General features: G+C 41.4%; 1 protein-coding gene across 2 annotated transcripts in view; it reads right to left on the bottom strand.

Annotated features, from left to right (window-relative positions):
• Positions 1-125: 125 nt before the first annotated feature.
• Positions 126-27,320, bottom strand: part of ERBB2 (erb-b2 receptor tyrosine kinase 2) — an 80,913-nt gene continuing 53,718 nt past the window's right edge. The window contains exons 8-27 of one of the 2 annotated variants that reach the window (XM_075177079.1): positions 26,886-27,005; positions 26,495-26,621; positions 25,359-25,432; positions 24,071-24,161; positions 21,157-21,356; positions 20,361-20,493; positions 20,150-20,240; positions 19,903-20,060; positions 18,927-18,974; positions 18,674-18,812; positions 18,455-18,577; positions 16,257-16,355; positions 14,598-14,783; positions 13,039-13,194; positions 10,618-10,693; positions 10,388-10,534; positions 7,039-7,136; positions 6,516-6,692; positions 5,920-6,193; positions 126-2,999 (exon numbers count right to left, since the gene is read on the bottom strand). In XM_075177079.1, coding sequence (XP_075033180.1) covers positions 2,632-2,999; positions 5,920-6,193; positions 6,516-6,692; positions 7,039-7,136; positions 10,388-10,534; positions 10,618-10,693; positions 13,039-13,194; positions 14,598-14,783; positions 16,257-16,355; positions 18,455-18,577; positions 18,674-18,812; positions 18,927-18,974; positions 19,903-20,060; positions 20,150-20,240; positions 20,361-20,493; positions 21,157-21,356; positions 24,071-24,161; positions 25,359-25,432; positions 26,495-26,621; positions 26,886-27,005 — 2,885 coding nt within the window. In that variant the 3' untranslated portion in view covers positions 126-2,631. Of the gene's footprint in view, positions 3,003-5,919; positions 6,194-6,515; positions 6,693-7,038; positions 7,137-10,387; positions 10,535-10,617; positions 10,694-13,038; positions 13,195-14,597; positions 14,784-16,256; positions 16,356-18,454; positions 18,578-18,673; positions 18,813-18,926; positions 18,975-19,902; positions 20,061-20,149; positions 20,241-20,360; positions 20,494-21,156; positions 21,357-24,070; positions 24,162-25,358; positions 25,433-26,494; positions 26,622-26,885; positions 27,006-27,320 lie in introns of both variants that reach the window. The other variant, XM_075177078.1, reaches the window with a different exon arrangement.

The following is a 27,320-nucleotide window of genomic DNA, read 5'->3' as shown; positions in this document are numbered from 1 at the left end:
AATATACTGAATCTAGTAGGTCAATGAATATATTGAATTAAACTAGTGTGATGAGCTGAAACCACTGCGAACCGTAATAATATAATACTGTGCAATTTGCCCCATATATTCAAGTATTTCAAATATTTTGTTCTTTTTAAGTCTTTAGTGTTAAAAAATGTCAACAATACAATAAAAACAGGATTAGATTTACTCTTGCAGTCACCCCCTGTGAAATCAGAATTAAAAAATGTGCTGTCAGGATAAAACAAAACCTTTTCTGGGAAGATAAAACACCATCTTATAGAAACACATATTTCCTAAATACAACACCTGAAATATTCAAATTTAATACAAAACCACAATAGAGACTTCAAACGCTAAAACTTGGTAAAATGTACCAGCCGATTGTCCAGCGGTGCCATATTTAAAGTGCTTGTGGGTAAATGTGGCTTTCTGTAGTGGGCGAAGTCAGTGAGATGAGCTGGGTTAACGAAAAATATGTAGCGACAATGTGCAAGATTATTTATGCTTTGAGTAAGGACAAAGTGAAAGCATTGAGCGTGTTAATGATCGGTCCTATTATCAAATGTAGTTCACCGAATAGTAAATTTTGTCCAGTCCTGTTTTAAACCATAATACATAAAATAACCTTTTTTTTTTTTAAATGGAAATATGCCAAGATTAAACATATGTACTTATGTGAACCATAAATATTATTTCAGTGTATTATTATAAAAATGTAAAGTTTGACCCTATTTTTCTTATTCAGTTACAGTAAGTTGAAAGTGTTTGGTTTAACATCCTCATGGAGGTGGCCATTTTGTGGGAATATAAATTTCAGCAGGAACCAGTGGCATGACTGAGACTTGCTATTCACACAGTGGCTGGCAGCCATTTTATAAGTTCATACAATATTCATGAGAATGCAGCTTGTGAATTCACGAAGAACTAGTCACTGATTCCCATAAATATATAGGTTCAGACCACAAAATGGCGACCTAAACCGTGTGACGAGCATGCCTTTACGATGGCACTGTTTCCTACTGACTTACTAAGTTACTTTCTCGTAATAGGCTTCCTCCACACAGGTAACAGGGAAACCTGTTGTGCTAGGTAAAATTGGTTATGTTGGAAGATAAGCATGGGATGAGCACGTAAATATGGCACCCTCTAATCAGAAAGCATAGGAATTATAACTTTCTTACTTCCCTCATTTGTCTCACAGTAGTCTTCATGTAATTAGAGCACTTTCAACTAGAGTTAGTATAGTTTTGGAGCAGTTCAGTTTTGTACAACTCACTCTTGGCTGTAAAACTCTGCAGAAAGTGATGGTACATTTTGCTGGCGCTCCCTAATTACGTAATTATGTACATAGCTGTCTTTTCCAGGGAGCGTGTATAAGCAAACACTGATTTCATTGATTTATATATTTCATTAGGTAGTTGGCAACTGTTAGACTGAGAGGTTTAACTGGTTTCTGGAGGAAAGCCACTAAACGCCACTATCTAGGTCAAATAATTTTCACTTTTCATAGGTATGAAACAAATTTGTACCTGGATTTTAGAGTGTCCTTGATCTAACTATTTACAAGGAGCAGTCCATATGCTGAGGGCTGCTTATCTTACTATTATCTATTTATATATATATATATATATATATATATATATATATATATATATATATATATATATAGCGCCACTAATTCTGCAGCGCTGTACAGAGAACTCGCTCAAATCAGTCCCTGCCCCATTGGAGCTTACAATCTAAATCCCCTAACATACACACACTAAGAGAGACTAAGGGCAATTTAATAGCAGCCAATTAACCTACCAGTATGTTTTTGGAGTGTGGAAGAAAACCGGAGCACCCGTAGGGAACCCACGCAAACACGGGGAGAACATACAAACTCCACACAGATAAGGCCATGGTCGAGAATTGAACTCGTGACCCCAGTGCTGGGAGGCAGAAGTGCTAACAACTCAGCCACTGTGCTGCCTGTACTATACGTGTCAATAGTGGAGATTATTAGACCCAGTATCAATACTCGGGTGTGGGTAAAAAAAAATAAGCTAGAATATTGTTTACTAAAATGGAACATATATGTATGTTTAACAAGTTACATGAATGAACTTATTAAACATATCAATTTCATTGTAGCTCTAGTGATTTCTCCCATTAATAGGTGTCTTGTGTGCATTCACAATTCATTTGCTGTTTAAAGTCATTCATTGATTGGTTAAAAACAGGGCAGGCGTATTTCTGGCATGCACTTAGCAAGACTCTGAATGCAACCCTAGAGGTAACACCTGCTCAATTTCCAGAGTAGGTACTAGCTGCAATGGGTCATTTATAGGATGTTAGATTGTATATAGAATATATACAATCAAACAATATCAGGATTCACACAATCTAGACCTTGTGTGACACAGGTTGTGGCTATGTGGAAACTAGGCCTACGGTTTCTAATCAGTCCAAGGTTTATCAGCCACAATCATTTCTGATTGGTCAGTTGAAGGAGTCTGGCAACCATGATTGTGTAGAGCAGAAACGATCGTTTTGGAGGCAATAATTAATATTGGTTTCTTTCCTTTCCATGATGCCTTCTTCAAATTAAGCTGCCTATATCCGAGATTCTCCGTCTCAATTCCTTTACACTGTCACATCACGAGGCCTAATCATTGCCTCATCTAGTCCCAAGTACTCTGGATTTTCTGCAGTTGGAGTGGTATATCCATTCAGTTCAGGATTAGGTTCCCCTTCAGCCCTTTCTGCATTGAGTTCATGATTCCAGTAATAAGGATTGTCGAAGGCTTGTGAGAAAGAGTTTGGTAAGTTTAGTCTTGGAGGGGGGAGATAGTCTGGATTTTCCACAGCCGCAAGTGCTGCTGGGCTCCATGGCTCCCTGACCAAGCCATTCCGGCACAACTGTCCCTTTTGCCTCTCCAAAGTGGACACTGATGTTCTCGGCGTCTTTACAGGCGAGCGGCTTCTGCTTGGTTCTCTTTGGTTCACATATTCTGCTTGAGAGGAAACAAAAAAATGAGTAATGAGCAACAGGTGAACCTGACTATTAAGATAGATAACCTGCTAATTTTTTTCAGTCTATGGTCATTAATTGACACTTTCACTCTGTTTTTTATTTTTTTTTGTGATGGATGTACTTTCTGTAAATTGTAAACATTACTATCCAAGGCTTGTTATAATAGGTCCAGTGGAGTTTGTTTTGTTCCATCCGCAGACCTAGCAGCAGATTCAATTAACAGCGAAGTCCTGTAGAAACCTAGCCCAAGGTGATAATACGTGCTGTACTGGCAGATGTGGTACAGAAGCTTTTGCTCGTTTTTGCTTGCAGCTCTATGAAGTGTGAGCAAAAATGAGCAGAGATTTTGTCCAGGAACAATCCCGCAAGGTTCCTATGAGACTTTGCTCTTAATTGAAATGTAACAGTATGGTGGGATTTAACATTGAGCAAAGAAGTGGGTCACTTCATTCAGATTTGGTTAGCCACAAAAGTGAGGAGCTGCCATGGGGGTAGCTGCAGCTCCCATTAAATCAACTGCTGTCCTTCTACAAGGTGGTTGCACCTGTTTTCTAAATTTTAGCAGCAACAGCTGGACAATACAATCAGGATGATCACATCTCAGTTGTGTGTTTCCAGAATAGTAAGTAGGATTCCCAGACTTTCCCACTATAGTGCTATGGGGAGGAACGGACATTAAGAAGATATTTTATTATTATTAGCATTTATAGTGACAGCATATTCCGTAGGGCTTTACAGTTGGTAATAAAATGAGACTGGATATTAACAGACAGACAGGTAAGAGGGTCTATCTTATTGTGGACATTTCCCAAAAGATTTAACAAAGTCAAACCTATGAGGTACTTTAGCTTCTAATTTATGGTATAGATAATATCTGATTGCTAGTCTTTCAAATATTCGTTTTTCTCGTCAACAATGTTGTTATTTTGAAATTTAGGGCCTGATTTAGAGTTGGAAGCAAGTCCATTTGCACTAGGTAAAAACGTGATTTGCAGTAAATTTTGTTGCACAGTGTATGCAGCCAAGTTGCGCTTGAAGAAACTGGTCGTGGTGTTTATAAGTTCAGTACAGTTTGGGCATGGAGACGCAAGTCATCCACATTCTTTGCAGATGTGTCTGATTTTGACTTAAGATACGCATAAGCATGGTGCAAGTTCGTGAGTTAGTGATGACGACGTCCTCGTTTTTGCGGCAGCCGTATTGCAATGCTAGATATCAACTTAACGTATTGGAAATATATAGCTGCAGAGACATAAGAGCAATGGGTGGATTTTTGCATATACGCAAAATTAGCGATTTTATGTTTAACCCAAACATCAGGCCCTTAGTGTATTTAAAGTAAAACTATCATTTGTATATAACTCAAATATACTAGATCATTGTTATTTTACTTATTAGAACAAAAATGACAGTTCTGAATAAATTCATTGATTTGGGTTTGACATTCCTTTATAGCTGTGCTAATTACTTCTGCAGTATAGAGCTGAACAGAAATCAGGAAGCAGATAATTATTATTATTATTATTATTATTATTAATATTTATTTATAAGGCGCTACAAGGCATCCGCAGCGCCGTACAGAGACAAACAAAATCACAATACAATGGGAGACAGCACAGTACAGTAAACACAGCAACTCAGTACGCTCAATGCACAGCTAGAGAGGGCGGGGAAAGGGGAGGGAGGATCCGAAAACGACGGGGCCCAAGAAGGGGGGCGCGGAAGACAGGGAGACCCCCAGGGGGGAGGAGGGAGCGAAAGTGGACGTGGGGTGGAGGACCTTTGAGGAGGAGGGCTAAGTAGCTGGAGAGCAGAGTTAGAAGTGGTGGAAACAGGAGGAGAGATGGCCCTGCTCAGAGGAGCGTACAATCTAAGGGGAGGGGTGGACAGACAGAGAGACGCAGGGGAGAGAGGGAGAGTAGGGGGACAGAGGCAGAAGATAAGGTAGGAAGTTAAGTGGGAGACAGAAAGGCTTTAAGAAAAAGGTGGGTTTTTAGGGCCCGTTTGAAGCTGGACAGATTAGGGGAAGTTCTGATGGAGGGAGGGAGCTTGTTCCAGTGGAGGGGGGCAGCGCGGGCGAAGTCTTGGATACGCGCGTGGGAGGAGGTTATAAGGGGGGAAGAGAGGCGACGGTCAGAGGCAGAACGGAGAGGGCGGGATGGAGCATGAATAGAGAGGAGGGTGGAGATGTAGGGCGCAGTGGAGTTGGCGAGGGCCTTGTAGGTGAGTGTGAGGAGCTTAAAGAGGATTCTGAAGGGGAATGGGAGCCAGTGAAGGGCTAGGTAGAGGGGGGAGACAAAAGAGGAGCGGCGAGAGAGGAAAATAAGCCTAGCTGCAGCGTTAAGGACGGATCGAAGGGGATCGAGATGAGAGTGGGGGAGGCCAGTGAGGAGGAGGTTGCAGTAGTCCAGGCGGGAGATGATCAGAGAGTGGATAAGGCATTTGGTGGCATCTTGGGAGAGGAAGGGCCGGATGCGAGCGATGTTGCGCAGCTGGAAGCGGCAGGATTTAGCAAGAGAGAGGATGTGGGGGCCAAAGGAGAGAGAGGAGTCGAGGATGACACCAAGGCAGCGAAGTTGGGGGACAGGTGAGATAGAGGTGTTGTCGACAGTGATGGAGAGGTCAGAAGGGGATGGGGTATGAGAGGGAGGAAAAACTATGAGCTCAGTTTTGGCAAGGTTAAGTTTGAGGAATCGAGAGGACATCCAGGAGGAGATGGCAGAGAGGCAGGCGGACACCCTAGAGAGGAGGGAGGGAGAGAGATCAGGAGAGGAGAGGTATAGTTGAGTGACGTCAGCGTAAAGGTGGTAGCTGAAGCCGAAGGAGCTGATGAATAATAATAATAAAGATAATAATCCTGGCTGTAATATATATATGCAGTCATCCTGTAGTAGTACCTGGTGGGTATGCAAGGGGTCCTGGTGATACACAGCCATGTGTATCCAGCCCGCTTCCATCTACTGTGTCTTCTCCAAGCTGTGTTGGGTCCTCGCAGTACCTTTGCCGGAGACTGTTCTCTTTTGGGTGTGGTGGATCGAATACATAGTCACCTTCACTGAGATCATCAGAGCCGCTGGCAGCTGACTTGTGTGACAAAGTGCGAGACAGTAGAGGGGCCACAGGGTCTAGTCCTTCCAGGAACACCTGGTCTATCTGCTTCTCGGCTGCACTCTGGTGAGAAAAGGTTAGAAGATCCGGTGATAATCAATAGCACACAGCACTGACATATATTGATGTACTTTGATAAATGTTTATGCAGTTATATAGCATAAACTTGATGATTGGTGGCTGCTTCTATGCTATATAGACCATAGCTGAACCAATTATGTTTTTACGTAGTATTTCTAGGCCATGGAGTTACATGCAATACAGCATATGTTTCCCCTAAACATGTATAGGTACAATTATATTTGAAAAACTGTTATTTTAGCAATAAGACCCAGAAGGTGACCAATTTTCTAATCTAAGTTGGGACAAAGAGCTGTTCCTATACCTGTGTGGATGATATTCTACTGCGATGTCCCACTGTTGTATCCTCTGAACCAAAAAAACCCTGGTGGGGAACCAGATACTCCTCGGCATCCACCAAGCCATCCATGCTGGCGTCCTGCAACAGCAAGCTATAAAACTGGGTGGTCAAGGGGCTGGCCTGCGCCATGAGCTCTTCATCCTGCAAGAGATCAGAGGTTAAAGGGACTACATAGATTAGTCAAGCAATTCTCATATTTACTGGTAATTTTCTGTAATTTAATAGGAAGCACTGCAAGAAATGTGTTAAACACATGCCTTGGGTACTGTGCCGCTGTCAGTGTTACTGCCAGCCTAACCATTGTAATAGCTGTTGTGTAAAGCAAAATAGCGGAGAACAAGAACGCCACTTTTTAATTGGTTGAAGTTGAACAACTATGTAGCATTCCTTCGCTATAATAGGGATATTCTGCTTAAAGGTAAATTCTTGCAGTAAAAGTAAATTTAGGGTTATACATGTTAGTCCAACCACATCCATGGTTTTGTACCTCAATGACCACAAAACGCTTTGGATCACGAGCCATGCGAGAAAACTCTGTGATTAACTCGCGGAACTTGGGTCGGCACTCCGAGTCTATCATCCAGCCTGTTGAGGAAGAGAATAGGATAGAAGAAGGTGATTGTCAACAAGTAGATTAAAAAAAAAACAAGTCAAAAAAGAATACTGAGGCAGTCGTAAAAGATTGGTGGTTTGTGGAGGACGTAAGAAGAGCTAAGGAAAATGAGTCTGGGGGAAAGTTATAGGTTAAAGCTATGACGTTTGTAAAATAAGCCATTACACTAAAAATGGACCAGCTTAGCAGGTGATAGTACACTATAAATATCTGATAATGGTAAGACAGACACAGTTATATGGTGGGAGTTTATGGGTAATCTCAATATGTTGTGTAGATTAATGTTTACTATGTGTAGTGAGCAAAGAGACGTTTTATATTAATGTGCTTTCATGAAATGGTAGCAGAATATTTGGAGACTTCAGAGTGTGTCTGTTGTGCAGAGAGATAAGATTGTGTTACTGCAGTGAAGGTGTAAGTTAATATGAGTTTCACAATGGCAGCATAGTTTATGGGTGGGTGTCGGTGTTGTGTGAGGTAGGTGACAGTGTAGATTGTTGCATAGTGTTGGGGTCATTTGTGTAGGGTGCAACATCTGTTGTAATATAGTGTGGATGGTAGTGTTGTGTGCGGTTAGGGTGTACTATAGACACAATAAAGGTGTCATTACTGTGTAGGGTGTAGGGTGTAGTTTGTGGCATTGTGTCAGTGTAGTGTCTTCTAGTATAGGTGACATGTTATGTGCGTGACAGTGTAGTGTAGGCTGTAGCATTGTGTGTGTGTGTGTGTGTGTGAGATCCTGCTAAGATGTGCACAATAGAAATGTAATATATTTCTACATGCCCTCCTGCATTTTTCACTAAATACATTGATGTATCTTTCTGGCTTCATTTTCTGCTTTTCAGCCTTGTATTAATATTCTCAGGCAGATGTGTTTCTGTTTGAACCAGTAATAAAAGATTTGTTATTTATTACTACTGGTTATTTGTTGAGTTCAAGTGTTAGAATAATATGGGATGAGTATTATATAGGGTGAAGTGGGTATGATAAAAGGTATTTTAGGCTGTAGCAAAGTAAGTATTATGTTTGTTGGTGTAGTGTGGGTGTTTTTCTGGTTTTATAGTGTTGTATAACTTGCCAGAACCTCTTCTCGTTACTTTCCTTTCTGTCAGCCCACGTCTCATTGTTCCTCTATCACTCTAACTGCCCTTTTTTTCCTCAATTTCTGTCAGTCCCCTTCTTGTCTCTTTGTCTGAGCAGCTTGAGCTCCCCAGCACAGGAAACTCATGGGGGTTTGCTCCAGTAATTATCTATTTCACTTTTAGGCAACCAGAGGAATAAGCTGCGCACCTCTTATGGTTGACAAGCAAAGGGGAGGCATAATTTAAACGAACAGAGAACCATGTATACATTGACAAATGATCAATACGTTCAATACATTTGTAGTGCACTACATATGTCACACACACATGTAATCTCAATAATGCATACATACCTGCAGAAACCTGCTTTCTGGCCAAAGGCTGAGTATTGGGCCTATTTTGCTCACTCGTGGGTAGGCTAAATCTGCAGCCTAAATTGGTATTAACTCAACAACTGAGGGAAATAGAAGCATGGTATGTGAGGCGTCTGAGCAGTGATTTGGGAACAGCGAGACGAGTAGGGGAAGTGGGAGAGGGGTTTTTCGGAATGGCAATACTACTGCTGCTATAATACTCTTCCTCCATGACCTCTGCTACTTTCAATACAATAAACCACCCTCTTTTCCTGCACACTCTTCACTGCCTTGGCTTCTGAGACATTGTGCTCTCCTGGTTCACCTCCCACTTTCTGTTGGTGTCCTTCAATAGCTCTGTTCTTGCCCATCTCCTCTTATCTTGGTGAACTAATAAACTCCTCCAGCTACCATTACCACCTCTATGCAGACTACACCTACATCTACCTCTACTTCCCTGACCTCTCTCCTTCTCTCTCTTAACCTGTGTGTCCAAATGCCTTTCTGTAATCTCCACCTGAATGTCCAAATGCTACTTAAAGCTCAGCTTGTCCAAAATGGAGCTCATCATTTTCCATCCTCCCAGGTAGGGTGGGGGGCAAGGGGGGGGGGGGATTCAGTTAGCTGCAATGCTGGGCATTTTTACCGTTAGTACGGTAAAAGTATCTGCTCATTTTTGCTTGCAGCTCTATGGGGCGTGAGCAAAAATGAGTGGATATTTCACTACAAAACAACAAAAATGGTCACATTTTTTTCTAATTGAATCCCCCCAGTGTTGTCTGCCTCACTGTTGACAATATCTCGCTCTCTTCAGTCCTCCATGCCCGCTGCCTTGGTGTCGTCCTTGACTCTGCTCTCAGTTCCACTACACACATCCAGTCAGTTGCACTGTCATGTTCCTCCTCCTTAGAAACATTGGCAGCATATGCTCTTTTCAAACTCAGATCAGAGACCTTTATCCATTCTCTCATTAATTTCCACCTTGACTTAGCAACCTCAACCTGTCTATCACTGCTCCAGTCTGCCCTAAATGCCGCAGCAAGACTTATCTTCCTCTCACACCATTCCACATCCGCTGCCCTATGCTGCAAATCCATACACTGACTCCCCCTAACCTCCAGTATCCAATGCTAGCTACTTGTCCACATTTTCAAAGTCCTCACAACACCTCCCACTCATACATCTCTGACCCTGTCATGTCATACTCTCCCTAATGCCATCTTAGCTCTGCATTTGATCTACATCTCGCCTCCTCTGCGATTATCAACTTTCACCCCCTCCTCCAAAACTTCTCCTCTTCTTCTGCTTTCCTCTTATGCAACTTCTTACCCCTCCTTACCAGACTCTCCCCCCAACCTTTAATCTTTCTAGTGCTCTCTCAAAACCCATCCCTTCACTATAGCCCATCCTACCCCACTTGATACTACTCCTTCTGCTCGCTACCCGCTACATTCATCAAGCTCCTCTTGATCCTTGAGTTATTATACCAACTGTCCACAGCTGCAGAGTTTTGTGGCATCTTGCAAAAACCTGCCTGGCAAATTAGGAACACCAGAGCTGGACTGGGGAGTCTGTTAGTATAGAGGTGTATTTGTAGGAGGAGTGTGGGTTGTGGTTGGTGGCTGAGTGTGTTTGGTTAAGGTCTGTTGACATGACCAAATCTGTGTGAACAATATGGCATGTTATAAAACAGTTGCACTTTGCTTTATTAATTTGATAACATTTAAAATTGGAAAATATGTAGACAGATATTATTTACTACAATAACTTCAAGCTGCCACTACTTACATTTTACCATGATCATATATACATCTATGGTACACACAGGGGGCTGAGGGAGCCTCTCTCCTTTCTCCAATAGGTCTGGAATCTCTCGAGCTGGGATCCCATCATATGGTTTTGCCCCAAAGGTCATGAGCTCCCACACAGTAACTCCTAGAATGTTAAATAAAGGTGAGGTCCTGGAGACATTCACGATAATGTTTCTGATAAATGCCTTCTCTGTTGATGCTGCTCACCATAACTCCATACATCACTCTGGTGTGTGAACTTCCGGTGCAGAATAGATTCCAAAGCCATCCATTTAATGGGAACCTATGGAACAGGAGTTTTGAGCACACTATGATATTAAGCAGCAAGATACAGAATAGAAATCATTGGATTAATTATGTTATTCTATTGCAGATGTTGGATATGGACAATTCTCAGTGGAGATGTACAATCATAAGTAGCCTGATGTTCATGACAATGCACAGTAATATATCAAAACACAATTGCTGTAGATGATCATAGTCAAGTAAGCAGAGTTCTGACAGGTATGAGACCAGATTGGGTACGGGTGAGCGATGACCACCATGCTGACAACTGTGATTCCTACATAAAGAAACCGAAGGGAGAAGAATACGAATGAAATACAAGCAGACTTACCTGAAAAACGACAAAGGAGATGTCCGAGGCCATCGCAGGGTGACAGGTGGCGAATCCGACTGCAGACCTGTCCGGCACTGCAGTGTGATGTGGGCGCGACTTACTTCAATGGTAATTTAAAGCTGCCATGTCCAGACCCCACAGGATAACTGGCTTAACACTTAGCCTGCGGGATCCGGACATTGCTGCTATAAATTACACGCCCACGTCACACTACAGTGCCGGACAGGTCTGCAGTCGGATTCGCCACCTGTCACCCTGCGATGGCCTCGGACATCTTCTTTGTCGTTTTTCAGGTAAGTCTGCTTGTATTTCATTCGTATTCTTCTCCCTTCGGTTTTTTTATGTAGGAATCACAGTTGTCGGCATGGTGGTCATCGGTAATCCGATTACCACCAATGAGACCATGGTGTAAATGTATCAAACTGAGAGTTTTCCGGTGGGTTTGAAAAGTGGAGATGTTGTAAGGAATGTGTTTTGACTTTGGGGCTGGAATTTTTATTACATGGCTATTCTATTAATTTAATTTTGGGGCTGGTGGGGGAGAAATAGATGTGTCCATGGGAAATACCATGGATAGGTGGAGGCTCTCTCAGAGCCTCTATCTCCCTATCCCTAGGCACTTAAAAAACTGGGGGTACCCTTATTTAAATCAGCAGACATTAAAAAAAATATGTGATAAGCCCAAAAAAGTGCTCAACACAGGAAGGAAGGGTTTAAACCAAAGGATTTAAACCAGAGAAGCTACTAATTTAATGTCCGGTTGGTTAGAGGGAGGACTAGATTGTTCACTCACTGCTCGGCTTTCCAGGAGGTTAATAGTAACTCTTTTCCAAACAGAGCCTCAATATTCCATAATTTGGCCCAGCAGCAACTGAGCATAAGACACCAGGAGCCGCACCAGGTAGTCAAAGCTACTATAACAGGAAGGAGAGCACAGCAGAGTTGGAGAGAGGTCTTGCCCTTATAAAGAGCCAGGCATGTTCCCACCGTAGAATGGCTATGACTCCTTCCACTCCCCACTGAGAGGCAGCATCTACTTCCACCAAGATGCGGGGAGGTGTCTCTTGCCTGGGGCACTAATAACTGTCTAGTTACGGCTCTGTGTGTAATAAATTGGTGAAAAAGATTGGTGGTGTCTTTAATAAAGTATTTTGTCACACTGTGGGCCAGATTCATGTTCGGACACAACTTGCATGCAAATTGCGTTTAAAAAAACATCACAGAACTTGTATGTAGCTTCGACCGTATTCAAATCCAAATGTATCTCAGGATACATTTCCATTTGAATCTGTAAGTACGCTTTAAACGTTACTTGCCATATGGAGATGCACGCGCGCGCACAAGTGTCTGTTCACTAAAAGGTCATATCAGCACACACACAAAAAAATTACATTATTAAATTAATGAACAACTCTTAATAGTAGAATTATTAATAAAAATGTTTGTGTTTTTACATTAAATAAATTAAGATGATTTTAATGCGTACTGTACATACAATGCGTTTATATAGTCAATCTTCCTTGCATACATGTTCTGTGCTAGCAAGTGTCAAGCATACTTGTAATTCTTAATAAAAAAAAACTATGCTGTGTCAGTCATCGCTATCAGTCAGCACTTACATCTATCCTGTAGCTGGTGCAAGTGATATGGCTGGAAGCAGACGTACTTACGGGAAACGCATTACATGAATCAGCCGCATCTGTGTCAGCACTCCCTCAGTGCGCCCTTATTGTACATTGCCTATGTTCATTTGCCCCCTCGCCTCTCTCAAGTGTCATTTGCATTTATACATGACATAAATGCTATTTTTAAACTATTACTTGAGAGGAGATACACTGCTATTAGTACAGACCTGTTGTTTCCAGCCGTTTTTTTATTTTTTAATACTCTCATGAGTCTTGGTTCAGCCCACAAAATGGTTGTCTCCAGTGTTTGTAGGTGACAGATGCATTTCAAGCTAAGTACGTGCGTCTAGTTTAATGATGGCTTGACACCTCAGAGTATCTTACCTTCCCTCCATCTGCATGATATTCCGTTTCGTCCACATCCAGCAATCTCGCAAGGCCAAAGTCTGTGATTTTTACATGTGTTGGATTCTTTACCAATACGTTCCTTGCAGCCAAATCTCTGTGCACCAAGCGGACCTCCTCCAGATATGTCATGCCCTGTGATTATACAGAGATCAATAGTGAATGACACATTATAGAGACATTATCTGTTGGGTGTGTATAACTTTGTATCCATAGAATCTTAAGACAAATATGGAAATAATAAACATATTATAGCTGACAGCCCTGGAAAGCATGGTAGTAAAGAAGACCGTGGGGTATATTTAATAAACTGCGGGTTTGAAAAAGTGGAGATTTTGCCTATAGCAACCAATCAGATTCTAGTTGTCATTTTGTAGAATGTTCTAAATAAATGATAACTAGACTCTGGTTGCTATAGGCAACATCTCCTGTAGTTTAGTAAATATTACCTCTGTGTGAGCAGCACTCCAGGGATTCTCACGTTTGATAAAAAATGGATGATGCAGAGTTGGTTGCAAGATGGGAGTAATTTACTCTTAAATACGAGCACAGAAAAATAGCGTATTTCTGTCCAGAGCTGCACTCATCTGGAGATGCATCTGCATACACATCAGTAGTGTAAGTGGCTGGTTTACGTCATCATCATCATCAGTGAGTACCTGCACTAAAGCATGTGCAAAAGATACTCCTCCTAACTAGGTCTGCATTAGATTGCCCCTTTCCTTGCCCCTCCTGCCTCCCAGGTGGGTATAAGTGTCAGACACACAGTCATCTGCAAAGGCTCATGTGTGTTTGTCTCACAGAGCGATTTCACACAAGATTCGCTATACAAACTGGCATACGTCTCTCTCTGAACCAGTCCTAAAATGCTGCACGTTTTCGGAACACCTAAACAATATACCAAACATAACATTTTATTAGTTGTTTTGAGAAATGGGGAAAACAAGGTAATTTTTCTTTGGTGAGGAACATTGGTGGATTACAGAAATAACTTAGTTGTTGTTGACTAGACTGTTGACTGGTTGTTGTTGACTAGACTAAGGGCAACCAGCACTGATCAACTATGACAAAAGAAAGAAAGCATTACACAAATGTATACCTCTCTATACCTTTATAAGATCGTTATACTCATCCGTGTCCAATGCAAACTATTACCGCTCACTTTACTATTTTTGGCTCAGCAAAGCGCTCTGAGGGAAATGGGAAACAGCAGATGAGAAAGAACCTGAAGCAGATTAAAGTGAAACCAAATTCTGATGTTGAGAGGATGCACTGTACTGGATTGCCTTTCATTAAATGTCTGAACAGCTTTGCTTTCTCACAACAGAAGCCGCTCAAGTGGCTCACTTAAAGCTGCCACGTTTCTGTGAAAGTCCATCTCACATCCCAAATCTCTGACAAAAACAAGCTGCCCTATGCCAAATGTGCTACAGCTCTGGTCTCTCTCACCATTGTGGATTTTAAAAAAAGAGCTACCATGTTTAATAATATAGTTTTGGAAATGTCTTGCAAATAGTAGAAAAAAATCTTGAACATACCTTGGCAATTTGCACGCACCAGTTGAGAAGGTCTCTGGATGCAATGCGATCCTTATTCTCTCGCACATATTCCAGTAAACAGCCATAAGGCATGAGCTGGGTAACCAGCTGTACTGTGGATGTAAGGCAGATCCCGAGCAGGCGGCACACATAAGGGCTCGCCACCCCTGCCATGACATAGGCTTCCTGTAACAATAACCGCACAATGGTCATTTCCTTGTAAACATAATGACAGGTTCTGTACACAATTATATTAGCTGAATGTGCAGGTAACGGAGACCTTCAGATGGGAACACAGGTACAGGCTAATTTATGAATAGAGAAAAAGGCAGAAGTGCATCACAAAAGCTGTCTCTTCCTGTGATGTCAGGCTCCTATTTTTGAGCACCAGTTTTAATAGGTATGTGCATATATTTCTGTGGTAAGATGGTATATTTGCAGGAGCGGAGCTCTCCAGACATGGCTGCATAAAAGTGATCCTTAGAGCAGGCATGTCAAACTCAAAACCCAAATTGGGCCAAAAAGTTTAAGATTGTGTGGGCCGCAAGAAAACTAAAAAAACATAAATAACCACCATCCGCACAAACGGGTAATACATTTGATAAACAATCGACAGACTGTCATATACTTATATAGATGTCATATACGTCACATACATGTACGACACCAAACGAATACCGAGACTGGTTTGAGCACAAACAGTCACAGATTACCAAGTACCAAGCAGTTCGTCTGAATTATGAAAGCGTACTGTTCTGACCGCGTGCAACAACATACAGCGTAGGTGGGGGGAGACGAGCGTAATCGTGGCACGCACGTGTCACTGATGGGGAAGGTTGACTGAACTCACATGCCAACTGCTCTGTCGTAATCAGTGATTTTTTAAGTCATTTACCCAAATAAAATAAAACGCGGCCGCATTCCACTTGTTTTCCCATAGCAATGGCCCGCGAGTTTGACACGTCTGTTTTAGAGAATGCATACTAGACACAGTACTGTGTCTGATTCTGTGCACAAGTGTGGGGAAAAAGTTTTTTAAGATGAGATATTATAATGAACATCCAGGGAAGAAGATCACGCATTTCGAGAGATGATACCGATTTTGTGGGTATTGTGAGCCATCTTTGCCCTGCAATCTAATCTACAAGGTAATGCGGTGTCTCCTGAGTTGGTGTAACTGGGCTACAACCATCACTTTCAATGGAACACAATTTATGCAGTCATATAAAAAACTGAGGTCTGTAAAACATTAACTAGTACAAAATGATATTTGAAATTAAGACAGCCCTTACTCTCGTGCCTTAATTCCGATATAACTGAGTTGCCAAAGAAGGTGATGGGATGTTTAGAAAGCCACTAACTCTGGAGGCAGCAAACAGAACTATTTACGGCCCTCATATGACGTACTATAGAATTTGAGCAAGTAGACACTTGCCAGCCTTTTTACCCTATGAAAAATATTCATTCATACATATGAACTGACCGGATGGTAACTTAGGGCTAGATTTACTAAGCTGCGGGTTTGAAAAAGTGGAGGTGTTGCCTATAGCAACCAATCAGATTCTAGCTGTCATTTTGTAGAAGGTACTAAATATCAACATCATCACTTTTTCAAACCGGCAGCCTAGTAAGTTTAGCCCTTAGTCTATTGATACTTACATCCAGGATTTCCTTGTTGGCTTTAGGCGATGTGTTCTCTCGCAGCACTTTGATGGCTACCTGAATTTTTACATTCTCGCCATCTGGGATCCAGATGCCCTAAAAATTGGAAATGTTGTTAAAAACAAACAAACAATTTAACAATATTATAACCAGCCTTATTAAGCTGGCATCAATATGTATGTGTATGCGAATGGGTGTATGTCTGGTTGTTAATATTAGTTTGGTATTCCGTTTCAAGCTTTTACAGAGAGCCCCGCGGGGAGGGGGACTGGGAATCCCTGATTTTCAACGCTACTACCTCTCCGCTCAGCTAGCTCAATCCGTTCTGTGGTGTAGTTTAACACCCTCCAGGGTCTGGGTCGAGATTGAGGCTGAAAGTCTGGGTATGCTATCCCTATCTACTCTCCTATGGCTCCCACGGGCTCGTCGACCAAAACGTGCCTCACTTTATCCGGTCATTACACATTCCCTGGCGGTCTGGGACTCATCCTCTCAGAAATTTGGCCTCTCCCCCCGTCCCTCTCCCCTATTTCCTTTGTTTAACTCCTCTGACTTAGCTCCAGGCCTTACTCCTAAAGCATTCTCCTCGTGGACCTCACAAGGGGTCCGTTTCTTAAATGATCTCACCTCTACGGTTGTGTTCCCTCGTTTACTGACATTCAATCACGAATAGATATTCCCTCTAAATTATTCTATCAATTCCTCCAGCTCCGCCATTTTCACCACATAGCCAAAACTCGCCTCTCCTCCCGTCCCCTTACCACGTTTGAAAATCTCTGTCTCCGTCAGTCCTCTACGAAATGCCTTATTTCAACATTATACTATGAACTCGCCCCACCTTCCTCAGACCTTAGAGTCTCGCATGAACTGGCCTGGGAACGTGACTTTGGTGAAACCCTTTTGAGCGAGGAATGGTCGGAGATATATGAGAATGCTGCCTCCAGCTCAATCTGCATTAAAATAAAAGAGAATGTCTATAAGGTATTGTACCAATGGTACTACGTTCCCTCCCGGATTCATAAAATTCTCCCAGACTCTTCTGATCGCTGTTGGCGCGGGTGCTCCCATGAGGGCAACTTTATCCATATATGGTGGACGTGTCCCAAATTATCAAACTTCTGGGCTGAGATTAAACACCTGATTCAATTGATTCTCCAGATATCGATACCATTAGAGCCTACATTTTTTCTCTTGCCCTTGGGAGCGCCAGCGGCGACTCGACACCAGAACAAGTTAGCTAGGCACATCCTGACGGCAGCTACCTGCCAAATTGCAGCAGACTGGAGGCAGCAGTCTCCACCATCACTTCAGGCCGTTATTAATAGAGTTTGGCAGGTTCAGCGCCTGGAATATATGACCAGCATCATCAATAGGACATCACGATCGTTCACTAAGGTTTCAGGCTTATTCCCCTTTCACTTGACTCTACACCTACATATATCCGTCCTCTTTTCGAGAACCCCTTTCTTCCTTTCCTTTTCTGCTCTGTTCTAGTCTCTCTTCTCCTCTCTCCCTGCGTTATGCCCTCCTCTTTCGCGGCATTTCGCTCTCTCCCTTACATCTTTTAAAAAAAAAAAATTCTGGTCAATCTTTATACACGTAACTTGACCTCTTTGCACTGATTTTTTTTTAGGATATTCTGTTGATTTTATATCATGTTTTATGTGATGTGTTTTTTTTTCCTTGCTGACATTGCATATCGGTTTTGTTTGTTATTTGACCTTCCAAAAATAAAAATAAAAAAATAATAAAAAATATTAGTTTGGTATTATAAATGCTAAATATATTTAACAATGTTTCTTTAAAAAGAGTGTAATCTGCACCCTGGACTTGGCTGAACAATATGTCATCTTGGAATCTTTCTTGCATATCAGAACCCTCATACCTGTGTCCATTAGTCAGGGTCAACTAGGTATCTCTAGTTTAAATGTCTTTGCAATGTGTCATCTTTAAGAATATTCTTCAAAGTATACCTTGTCCATACAATACAGTTTTACTTGTATTCATTGTAGTCTTATTTTCGCAGATGATCAGTTTCACCAAAAATGCTGCTCTTTCCTTTGCTCTAAATGAACTGATCATCATATACCCATTGTTTGAGCTTATGCTTGTGTCTAACAATTGGGTCTACCAAGGAGGACCACTCAATATCATCTAATGTACATGCTCAACGGGAGGCGATAAAGATTTCTCACCTTATATACAGTGCCAAATGCACCAGACCCCAAAATCTTCGTCTTCTTCAGCTCCGTCTCCTTGAGAATCCTCATCTGTGCTTGGTTGGGCAAGGCTCCACTTGGGGTTAAGGGTTCCACCAGCTACAAAAATAACAATAAAAATGTTGTAAAGAAGACTTTTGTATTAGATTTACCTGTTTCAAACAATGCAAGACAGAGACCCCCAAACCTGCGCACCTCATTCTCCTGAAGGATGCGTCGTAAGGTGTTTTTTTTCTTCATATGCTTCCTGCGCTTATACATCAACACAAAGATGGCCACAACTGTCACCAAGAGACAAATGCCGCCCACCGCTGCCATTATCATGTAGGTGTGACTGTGAAGGAATTGGACACAGGAGAAGAGAAGTAAGTGAGAGTACAGCGTGCACCAATGCACTGAACGACTGATCACTAAGCCACAAATACTTCAAAGGACTTCACTGACTCACCTGTTGTTCACAACGATGGGGCAACCTTTCTCATCTTGCTTATCACACCTATAACACAAAGGTGAAAGTAGGTGAAAGTGTGACTCTTGCCATGACTTTTCAAATTCAGGAGCACAATGCAATGCCATCATTACATAGCATTCAAATCAGAGCTTATTACCGGTATATACCAAAGGCTCATATATAAAATAAACAAATCGCATGGTCCTCATATGTCCCTATTCTGAATGTTGCAATGATCGCCTCCTATAGCAGTCCCAAATCAGAAAAGCAGGGGCAAGAGGAGGATGGAACAGAGAAGTAGAAAAGTCCGAGCATACCATGTTAGCTTGAGGCAGGTATAACTATCTAGCTGACATGGCTTGATGGGACTTGTAGTTCCACAACAACTAGATAACTACAGGTTGCACAAGTCTAGCATGGGGTAGAGTACCAGAAAAGAACAAGGGCACAAACAAGAGATGGCAAATGCATACGGACAAAAGGGGAACAAACAAGAGCTGAGCAATTAATGGGTGATAGATGTGATAGACACAAACAAGAGTGGGAAAACAATGGGTGATAGCAAAGAGAAGAGATGAAAGGGGTCTAGAGACAAGAGGAATACAAGAAAAAAAAAAAAAGGGGTGTTGACAAGACACAAGTGGGCAAAGTTCAGACCTCATAAAGGCAGGGAGCATGGCGGAATATGTAGCGGTAGTGGGTGTTATTAGGGAGGGCGATGACACATTCGAGAGAGCCTCAGATTAGATTCTGCACTGAGCCCACACGGCTTTAGGTACACTACTGCTCGTATTTAGACAATAATAACACACAAACTATCACTTCACACAATGTAAAATATTACCATGAAATACAAGGGTTCAATGTAATTGAAATGAAAACATCTTTAAAGTGCACCCATACAATGAATGCTGTGGTTTGAACCAATATTTATTGCGGGTGACGGGGAGCAAAGTAAAGCAACTTCACTTACGAATGGGAGCAGTTAACCGGACACAGCTGACAGGTCCCCTCTTTGTCTGCAAACTTCCAAATGGGCACATAGGAGTCCACCTTTTTTCCACTGGGACATTGATTCACACAGGTGGCTCCATCCTTGTAATGGGCACATGCCACACACTGATCTGCATTCTACAAGGCAAAGGATGTTAGGAAATAATCTCTAGAAGGTTCCAACACTCTGTGAAAGCTTTTTCATGTATACAAAAAAATGCACTCACTGGGCCAAAGCATGTCTTGGATCCATTCTGTGGCATGCACTCTGGGTGGCATGTTATACACTGGCTTCCATTTACAACTTCCCTTGGCTCACTGCACAAACACAAAGACTAGTTATGTTAAATGGAAGTACTTTCCTGATAATGAGAAATCAATGTTTTCCATTTCAATGTAATTTCAGTATCACCTCTGACTTCATAGCCAAACACTCACCCTTCCTCAACATTGCAAGAGTCCACGCAGTCTTGCCCACGTAGCAGGCCCTCACATAGGAAACACTGGGACGGTCCAGAGCCCCAGCACGTTGCATTGGCACACAAGCGAAAACACATCTGTCCCTCTTGCTCTAAAAGGAACAGAAAAAACATAGATCTTTGTTGAAACCCATTGAGATGTATCAAATTTAAAGGGCCATAAAAACTAAGCATCTTACCTATTATCTAACTCAGTGCAAGTTATCATCCTCTGTTATCAGCCATTGTAAGCTCAGACATGGTCACTGTCCTCTCTTTCCCTCAGCTTTACCCTTCTTAAATGTTCCCACCTGCCCCTTACTACACTGGCCGGGGAAAAACAATCTCCACTCACAGCCACTACATGTTCTGTTAGTCAGCCATGCATGGTCCTCCACACACACACACACACACACACACACACACCAAAGAGTGTGCGGAGGAGCACACTCCATTATCCTCCACTCTTCCAGTCTATTGTCCAAATGGGGGCTGCATGGAGCAAGGCATTTGTAAAGCCTCACTCCCTTCCATCCCTCCCATTGGTCTATGGACTGAAAGAAGGGTGGGCAGTAACGACATCACCTATTTGAACAAAACATGGGGATGGCTATCAATGGAGAAACTGTTTCTCCAGCAGGGCTTTTGACTGAAGCCTTGCACATCCAGGGAAGTAGGGGATAAAGGGAACATTTTAGGAAGTGAGAATTTAAATACAAAATATGTAACTTTGGGCGTATTAGTCCTTTATTTAACTTTGCTCTTTGATAACTTACCACACTCTTTCTGTGGTTTGTTGTTTGTCTTTAGAATAATCTGTCTTTGATTTCTGAATATTTTCAACCACGGGGCAATATCCAAGAAGCAGAGAGTAGGGTTGTCCTCTAGAAGCACCAATCCGCTACTGACTTCTTTCAAGGACCTCAGGCCGAGTGATGAGATGGAAATATTGCGAATGACCAATGAATATGCCCCACTGCAAAGAAAAACAAGAGATGACATAATATATGGCAACGTGGTGGCTTAGTGGTTAGCACTTCTGCCTCACAGTACTGGGGTCATGAGCTCGATTCCCGACCATGGCCTTATCTGTGTTGTATCTTCTCGCCGTGTTTGCGTGGGTTTCCTCCGGGTGCTCCGGTTTCCTCCCACACTCCAAAAACATATTAGTAGGTTAATTGGCTGCTATCAAATTGACCTTAGTCTCTCTATGTCTGTCGTCTGTGTGTGTGTGTGTGTATGTTAGGGAATTTAGACGGTAAGCTCCAATGGGGCAGGGACTGATGTGACTGAGACAGCGCTGCGGAATTAGTGGCATTATATAAATAGCTGATGATGATGATAATATAGCACAAAACAAAAGGCACACAGTGTATATCCAATAAAATTATTATCCTAAATTGTATTTAATCAGTCAGTACAAAAATCTTTTCAGCCATTGAACACCCTTAGCATATGTGTGGGGTCACTGGCCAAACACATGAAATTGTACTATTCAGTTATGCATTTAAAGGCCATTTGGCGAATGTAAAGGCAGATTCTGGTTCGAAATGTACATGGTGACAACAAATGTCAATTTCCAATCCAGAACACTTTAGGATCACACCCTTCAATGTTTCTGGTTTTCTTCTAAAATACTGCTCTATTTTTCTGTCTTCAATTAATCAAGAGTGTGAGAGAACAACAATACTTATTACATGTGACACTTTTATGTTGTCGTGAACATAGAGAACTTACAATTATTTGTAAGGGTTAACCCATCACATATTTGTTTATTACATTGAATGCCAGTGTGTGATTTGTTGATACATTTCATTAACAAGCTTAGTGTGTGCTTGCATTTACATTTTCGTAACAATCTGAAGGTGTGAAGAGTTAACCCTTTGTTTGCTGGTGTGGGCCTTGCTAGCCTGTGGGTAACCAGAAGCCTTGTGTGTAAGTGTGGGCCAGTATATTGGGGTCCTATTGCCCGTATTCTATAGGTGATGGCTGAACCTGAAGTGTGTGGGGGTGTGAGAGTGCTGTTGTGGGGCAATTCAGCAGGTCTATAACCTGTGATAAGTAGAGAGAGACTTGAGTGCTGGAATCGAGTGTAACCTCATACAGCGAACACCCAAAGTCACGGCAGCTGGGAGCGTGTTCATGACATATGTGATTCAATGTTTTTATTACATTTCCCATATAAAGAGCCCCTAGGAGGTTGACAAGCCTCAAAGTTTAGGCCTTACGTTTTGCCACCTCTAAGGACATAGAAAAAAACAAAAACTTATGCTCTATGATCCCTTACTAAATAGGAAGCATCACCCAGAATGCACATTCTCCACCCACTGAATCTCATTTAAATAAGCATTGTGTTTTTGAATGTGGGTGCATAACTAGAAGCATTCACGTATCTTGCCCGTAATCAGCAAGTAACCCCCCAATTCCTCCTATTACAAGATGCTACAGTTTGCATCCTACAGACACAGAGATTTCTAAATGTAAAATGTTCACGTTACATAAAACTGGGCACACCTGCACAAAAACACCTGCATTACAGGAGGTGTATTTTTGCACTTCTGTAACATAAATCACTGTGGCAAGCTATAAGAATAATCTTGGTATTTGCCATTTTGCCTTGGTTTGTTCTGTCAGGCTGCTATTAATGATTTATAATTCTGCACATAATCATCATCATCAGCAGCTATTTATATAGAGCCACTAATTCCGCAGCGCTGTACCGAGAACACTCACATCAGTCCCTGACCCATTGAAGCTTACAGTCTAAATTACCTTACATACACATACATACTGAGCTCTGTGTACTGTACCCCCCCACATCCATTTCTCTCTGGCTATATGTGGCATTCTGTTAGCTGTAAACCTAGTGTGATTTGCAACCATACTTTCTGCCCTCTAGAAAGATTTTGAAAAGGAGATAATGATTTGTAAGTTGACAGCTAAGAAAAATGACTATAAGATACATGCTTGAAAGTAGCTTAACACAATATTTAAAGGAAAAAAAATTAACCTATGTGGGATTGCTGCTGTAATAAAATTAATATAGCCAGGAAGCAGTGTTAATGATACTTTTGTTGGCTTGCCCACATCCTATTATAGAGACTAGTGTAAGAATTCAACTATAGCAGTTATATGGTGATAACATGCTCTCGCTCATGAAACTATCAAAAAAAGTAATAGATTTAGGGCTTATTCACACATATACACCAGGAAAATGGATGAAAACTAATGCTTTTGTCAAACTTCTCATGTGTTTCTTTTATACCAATACAATCTATGGTACTAGTAGTGCATTTGAATGCTTGAGAAATAGGGTGTCCTGCATTCTAAAATTAAACAAAAACATTAAAATCTCCAAATGCAATGGTATGAATATGTTATATTTGAATGCACTTTTCATGTGTTTATTAATGCATGTGATAGGATCCTAAAACACCACATGCTAATATATTATGCCAGTGGTTTAACAACCTATTTGGACCCAAAGATGAAGACCATTTTTATGGGGCAAAACATATGTCTTATGGACTGAAAAACACATTATACAATTATATACTTAAGAAGACCCTGAATTGGCTGATTTTAACCTGTAATGAAAAATCTAGCAGAACATTTATACTTTTTAGAATATTCGGGGATAGTTATTTTTAGATTAATATATGTAAATTAGGTCAAAATAATTGTGCTCACTTATAAAGGAGTCGCCCACGGATTACGAGCAAGTTTTCAAACACGCTGAGATTGTCGAGTTCTTCAGGCCAAGAGTCGATGTATATATATCCTACAACACAAAGAGAGCACAGATAAATAATGGAGCATGATGTTACAGAAACATGGTTATAGTGGTATTGTATGTGTATGTTGTTCCTTTTGTTACTGGAATAGTATCTAACATCTATGCCACTATCTAGATGACAAATAACATGCTATGTATTATGCACAGTGGCTCAGTGGTTAGCGCTTCTGCCTCACAGCACTAGGGCCTCATGAGTTCAAATCCCAACCAGGGCCTCATCTGTAAAGAGTTTGTATTTTCTCCCCTTGTTTGCGTGGTTTCGTCCAATTGCTGTGCTTTGCTCCCACACTCGCAAACCATATTAGTAGCTTAATTTATTGGACAAAATTAACCCTAGTCTGTGCGTATGTGTTAGGGAACTTAGACTGTAGGCTACAATGGGGCAGGCACTGATGTGAGTGAGTTCTCTGTACAGCGTCACAGAATAGGTGGTACTATATAAATAAATGGTCATGATGCTGGTAAATTTTCAATTGCCCCAGTGGGTGTCACTAATGAACTGTAAAACTTAGGCACAAAAGCAATTATTTCCTGCTTTGTGACGTCATATGAGTTTTTGTGGAGTTTTTTGTTTTGGGGGAATTTAAAAAAAATCCCCTTTATGGTTGCAAATAAAACCCCTTTCCTATCTATTACCTTTCCTAAAGCTCCTGTCCATGTGTAGTAACTCCTTTGTCTACGGACAACCACCTCATGCACATCCCAAATCTGACGTCATTGGGTTTGAAATGAGCAGTGCAAACAGATTTCTGTACTACTCTGTTGAAATGAGGCCGTCCACAGACAGAGAGCATATATTTAAAGTATGTGTTATGAGTTATGAGGATCAAAGAAGCAGAACAAAGAGGAAGGGTTAAGCAGGAGTACAAATTTCAGGTAATGTTTTAACCAACATGTAAAAGCAGAATGGTGGAATCGCACGAGGTACAACTGGGGGAAAACGTATACTTCTGCCCAACTGTGTTTCTACTAGTTCACAAGTGACCACAAGTATGGAATTCCTTTTGTCAATGTAATGGTTCTTTACCCTTAATATGATTATCTGCCTTATGTGATATTGTGACATGATATTCTGTTAAGCTAGTGTGCTGTCTGAAAACCAATGTAAATAATTGATTAGAAACATAGATTAACACAATGCTCCCATCACAGAAATCACCTATTAATATCTACATTAAGTACCTGTAATTTCCTCCAGGGTTCTGAAGATTTCCATGTCCTGCACAGTAAGTGGTGTGATGCCTTCAGACGAATTCCTGCAAGTTCAATTAAAACCCAATATGGGGAATACAAACAAAAGAGAGTTACTTTCTTCTTTAGCTGGCTGATGAGCTAATGTAAATTGTCAATTAATATTACACAAAAATATTCCATGTATGAACAATCAACATAACCAATAGTCAACTAAAGTTTACAATTTTGACTCTCTGCTTACATTATTTTTTAATTAAGCTTTAATTACAGTCGTAGTAGCCAATTTTTGACTCATTCCTCACATTTCACAGAATGTTACAACATGCCACAGATGGCAGATATTATTCTTCTTAAGAGTGATCTCAGTCAATCTATTTGGTGAGCAAAATAGGCTGAATGTTGCAATAAATGTTGCTCCATCAGTATAATTATATGCTAAGTACATATTGTGACATTGTCAGGATTATGCTAATCGCTCTTTTTTTGTTGTGATAAACAAGGTCGCCATTTACATTGCCTCTGAAATGACTACCACCAATAATTAGTGTATGTTGTGTTTTAAAGTAGGTGATATCTGTATACAGGATAGCTCGAATCAGTTAAATTCAGTCCCTAGACACTTAAAAAGGATAAATAAAAAACACAAGACACACTCCAATAAATGTTACAAGCATAGGGCTTCATTAAGGAAGCACAATGTGGCCAAGGCCAGGACACAATTCGGCCAAAGCACATAGGTTTCAGGAGCAAGATGAAGCTGAATTTAATTTAATACCATAGGTGGTCATAAAGTGGTAAGAGGATGGACTATTAATCTAACTTTGGCACTGTGCATTGCATCCTCTTTAATTTTTTTAATCTCCCTATATAACACTTTTATTTTCTGGAAGCGTCTCCTGAAAGCGGAAGCGTCTCCTGAAAGCGAGAGTGGGCACTCACCAAGGGGTGTTGCAGTGTGTGTCGGCTTCAGGATGTAAATATAGTTAGTCCATAGTCTGTCTATTGCAGAAAAAGGGGTACAGCCTTTGGAGTGTCTCTTGTTTTCCTTTAAACAGTCTAAGATTACTTTATATCACTTTAAGAACTGTATCAGCATCAAGACTTTCACAGAGGTAGTGACTTACCGCTGAAAGGATGTGGAAAGGAATACCAAGTTCCCAAAGATTTTGGTGCATCCTCGGAAATACTGGATGTTGGTGGAATTAACAGTTGGGACCATCTTCAAGAAGCTCATTCCTAGGCCATAACAAACTAAAGGAGAAAGACAGACAGCTAGAACGGTGCACTTTCAACTACACCCATCACCTATACACACTGGTGGAAGCCATTACACACAACATATGGTTCAGTGACGTCACATCTTTTTAGATTGTGACTGTCCCCAAGGATGAGAAAAAGGGAACACATCACAAAGTGACGGTGCAGCAGGAAAGAGGAGTTAATGGGTCATAAGAAACGATTACCACTGGTTGGACATTTGAGTAAATAGAAATCCTTGCATCATAGTGTAATTACCTTTGCTGCACTGGTTGGTGCATTTTTCACACTTCTGCTCATCTCCCACAATCACCTCCTGACTGTTTTGTGGGCAAAGGAGAGTGCAAGAACCAACCTCGGTAGTAGACAAGTAGTTATCTATATGACAGGAAAAAAAGACATAAGATGTATGTTATAGGTCTTATTGTGGCAGCACGGTGGCTAATTGGTTAGCACTTCTGCCTCACAGCGCTGAGGTCATGAGTTCAATTCCCAACCATGGCCTTATCTGTGTGGAGTTTGTATGTTCTCCCCGTGTCTGCGTTGGTTTCCTCCGGGTGCTCCGGTTTCCTCCCACACTCCAAAAACATACTAGTAGGTGAATTGGCTGCTATCAAAAATTGACCCTAGTCTGTGTGTGTGTGTGTGTGTGTATATTAGGGAATTTAGACTGTAAGCTCCAATGGGGCAGGG

Source organism: Mixophyes fleayi, chromosome 6 (genome assembly GCF_038048845.1).
Source record: "Mixophyes fleayi isolate aMixFle1 chromosome 6, aMixFle1.hap1, whole genome shotgun sequence".
Taxonomy (NCBI): domain Eukaryota; kingdom Metazoa; phylum Chordata; class Amphibia; order Anura; family Limnodynastidae; genus Mixophyes; species Mixophyes fleayi.
Note: the sequence above shows the minus strand (reverse complement) of the source record. Positions and strands in the feature narration are given on the sequence as shown.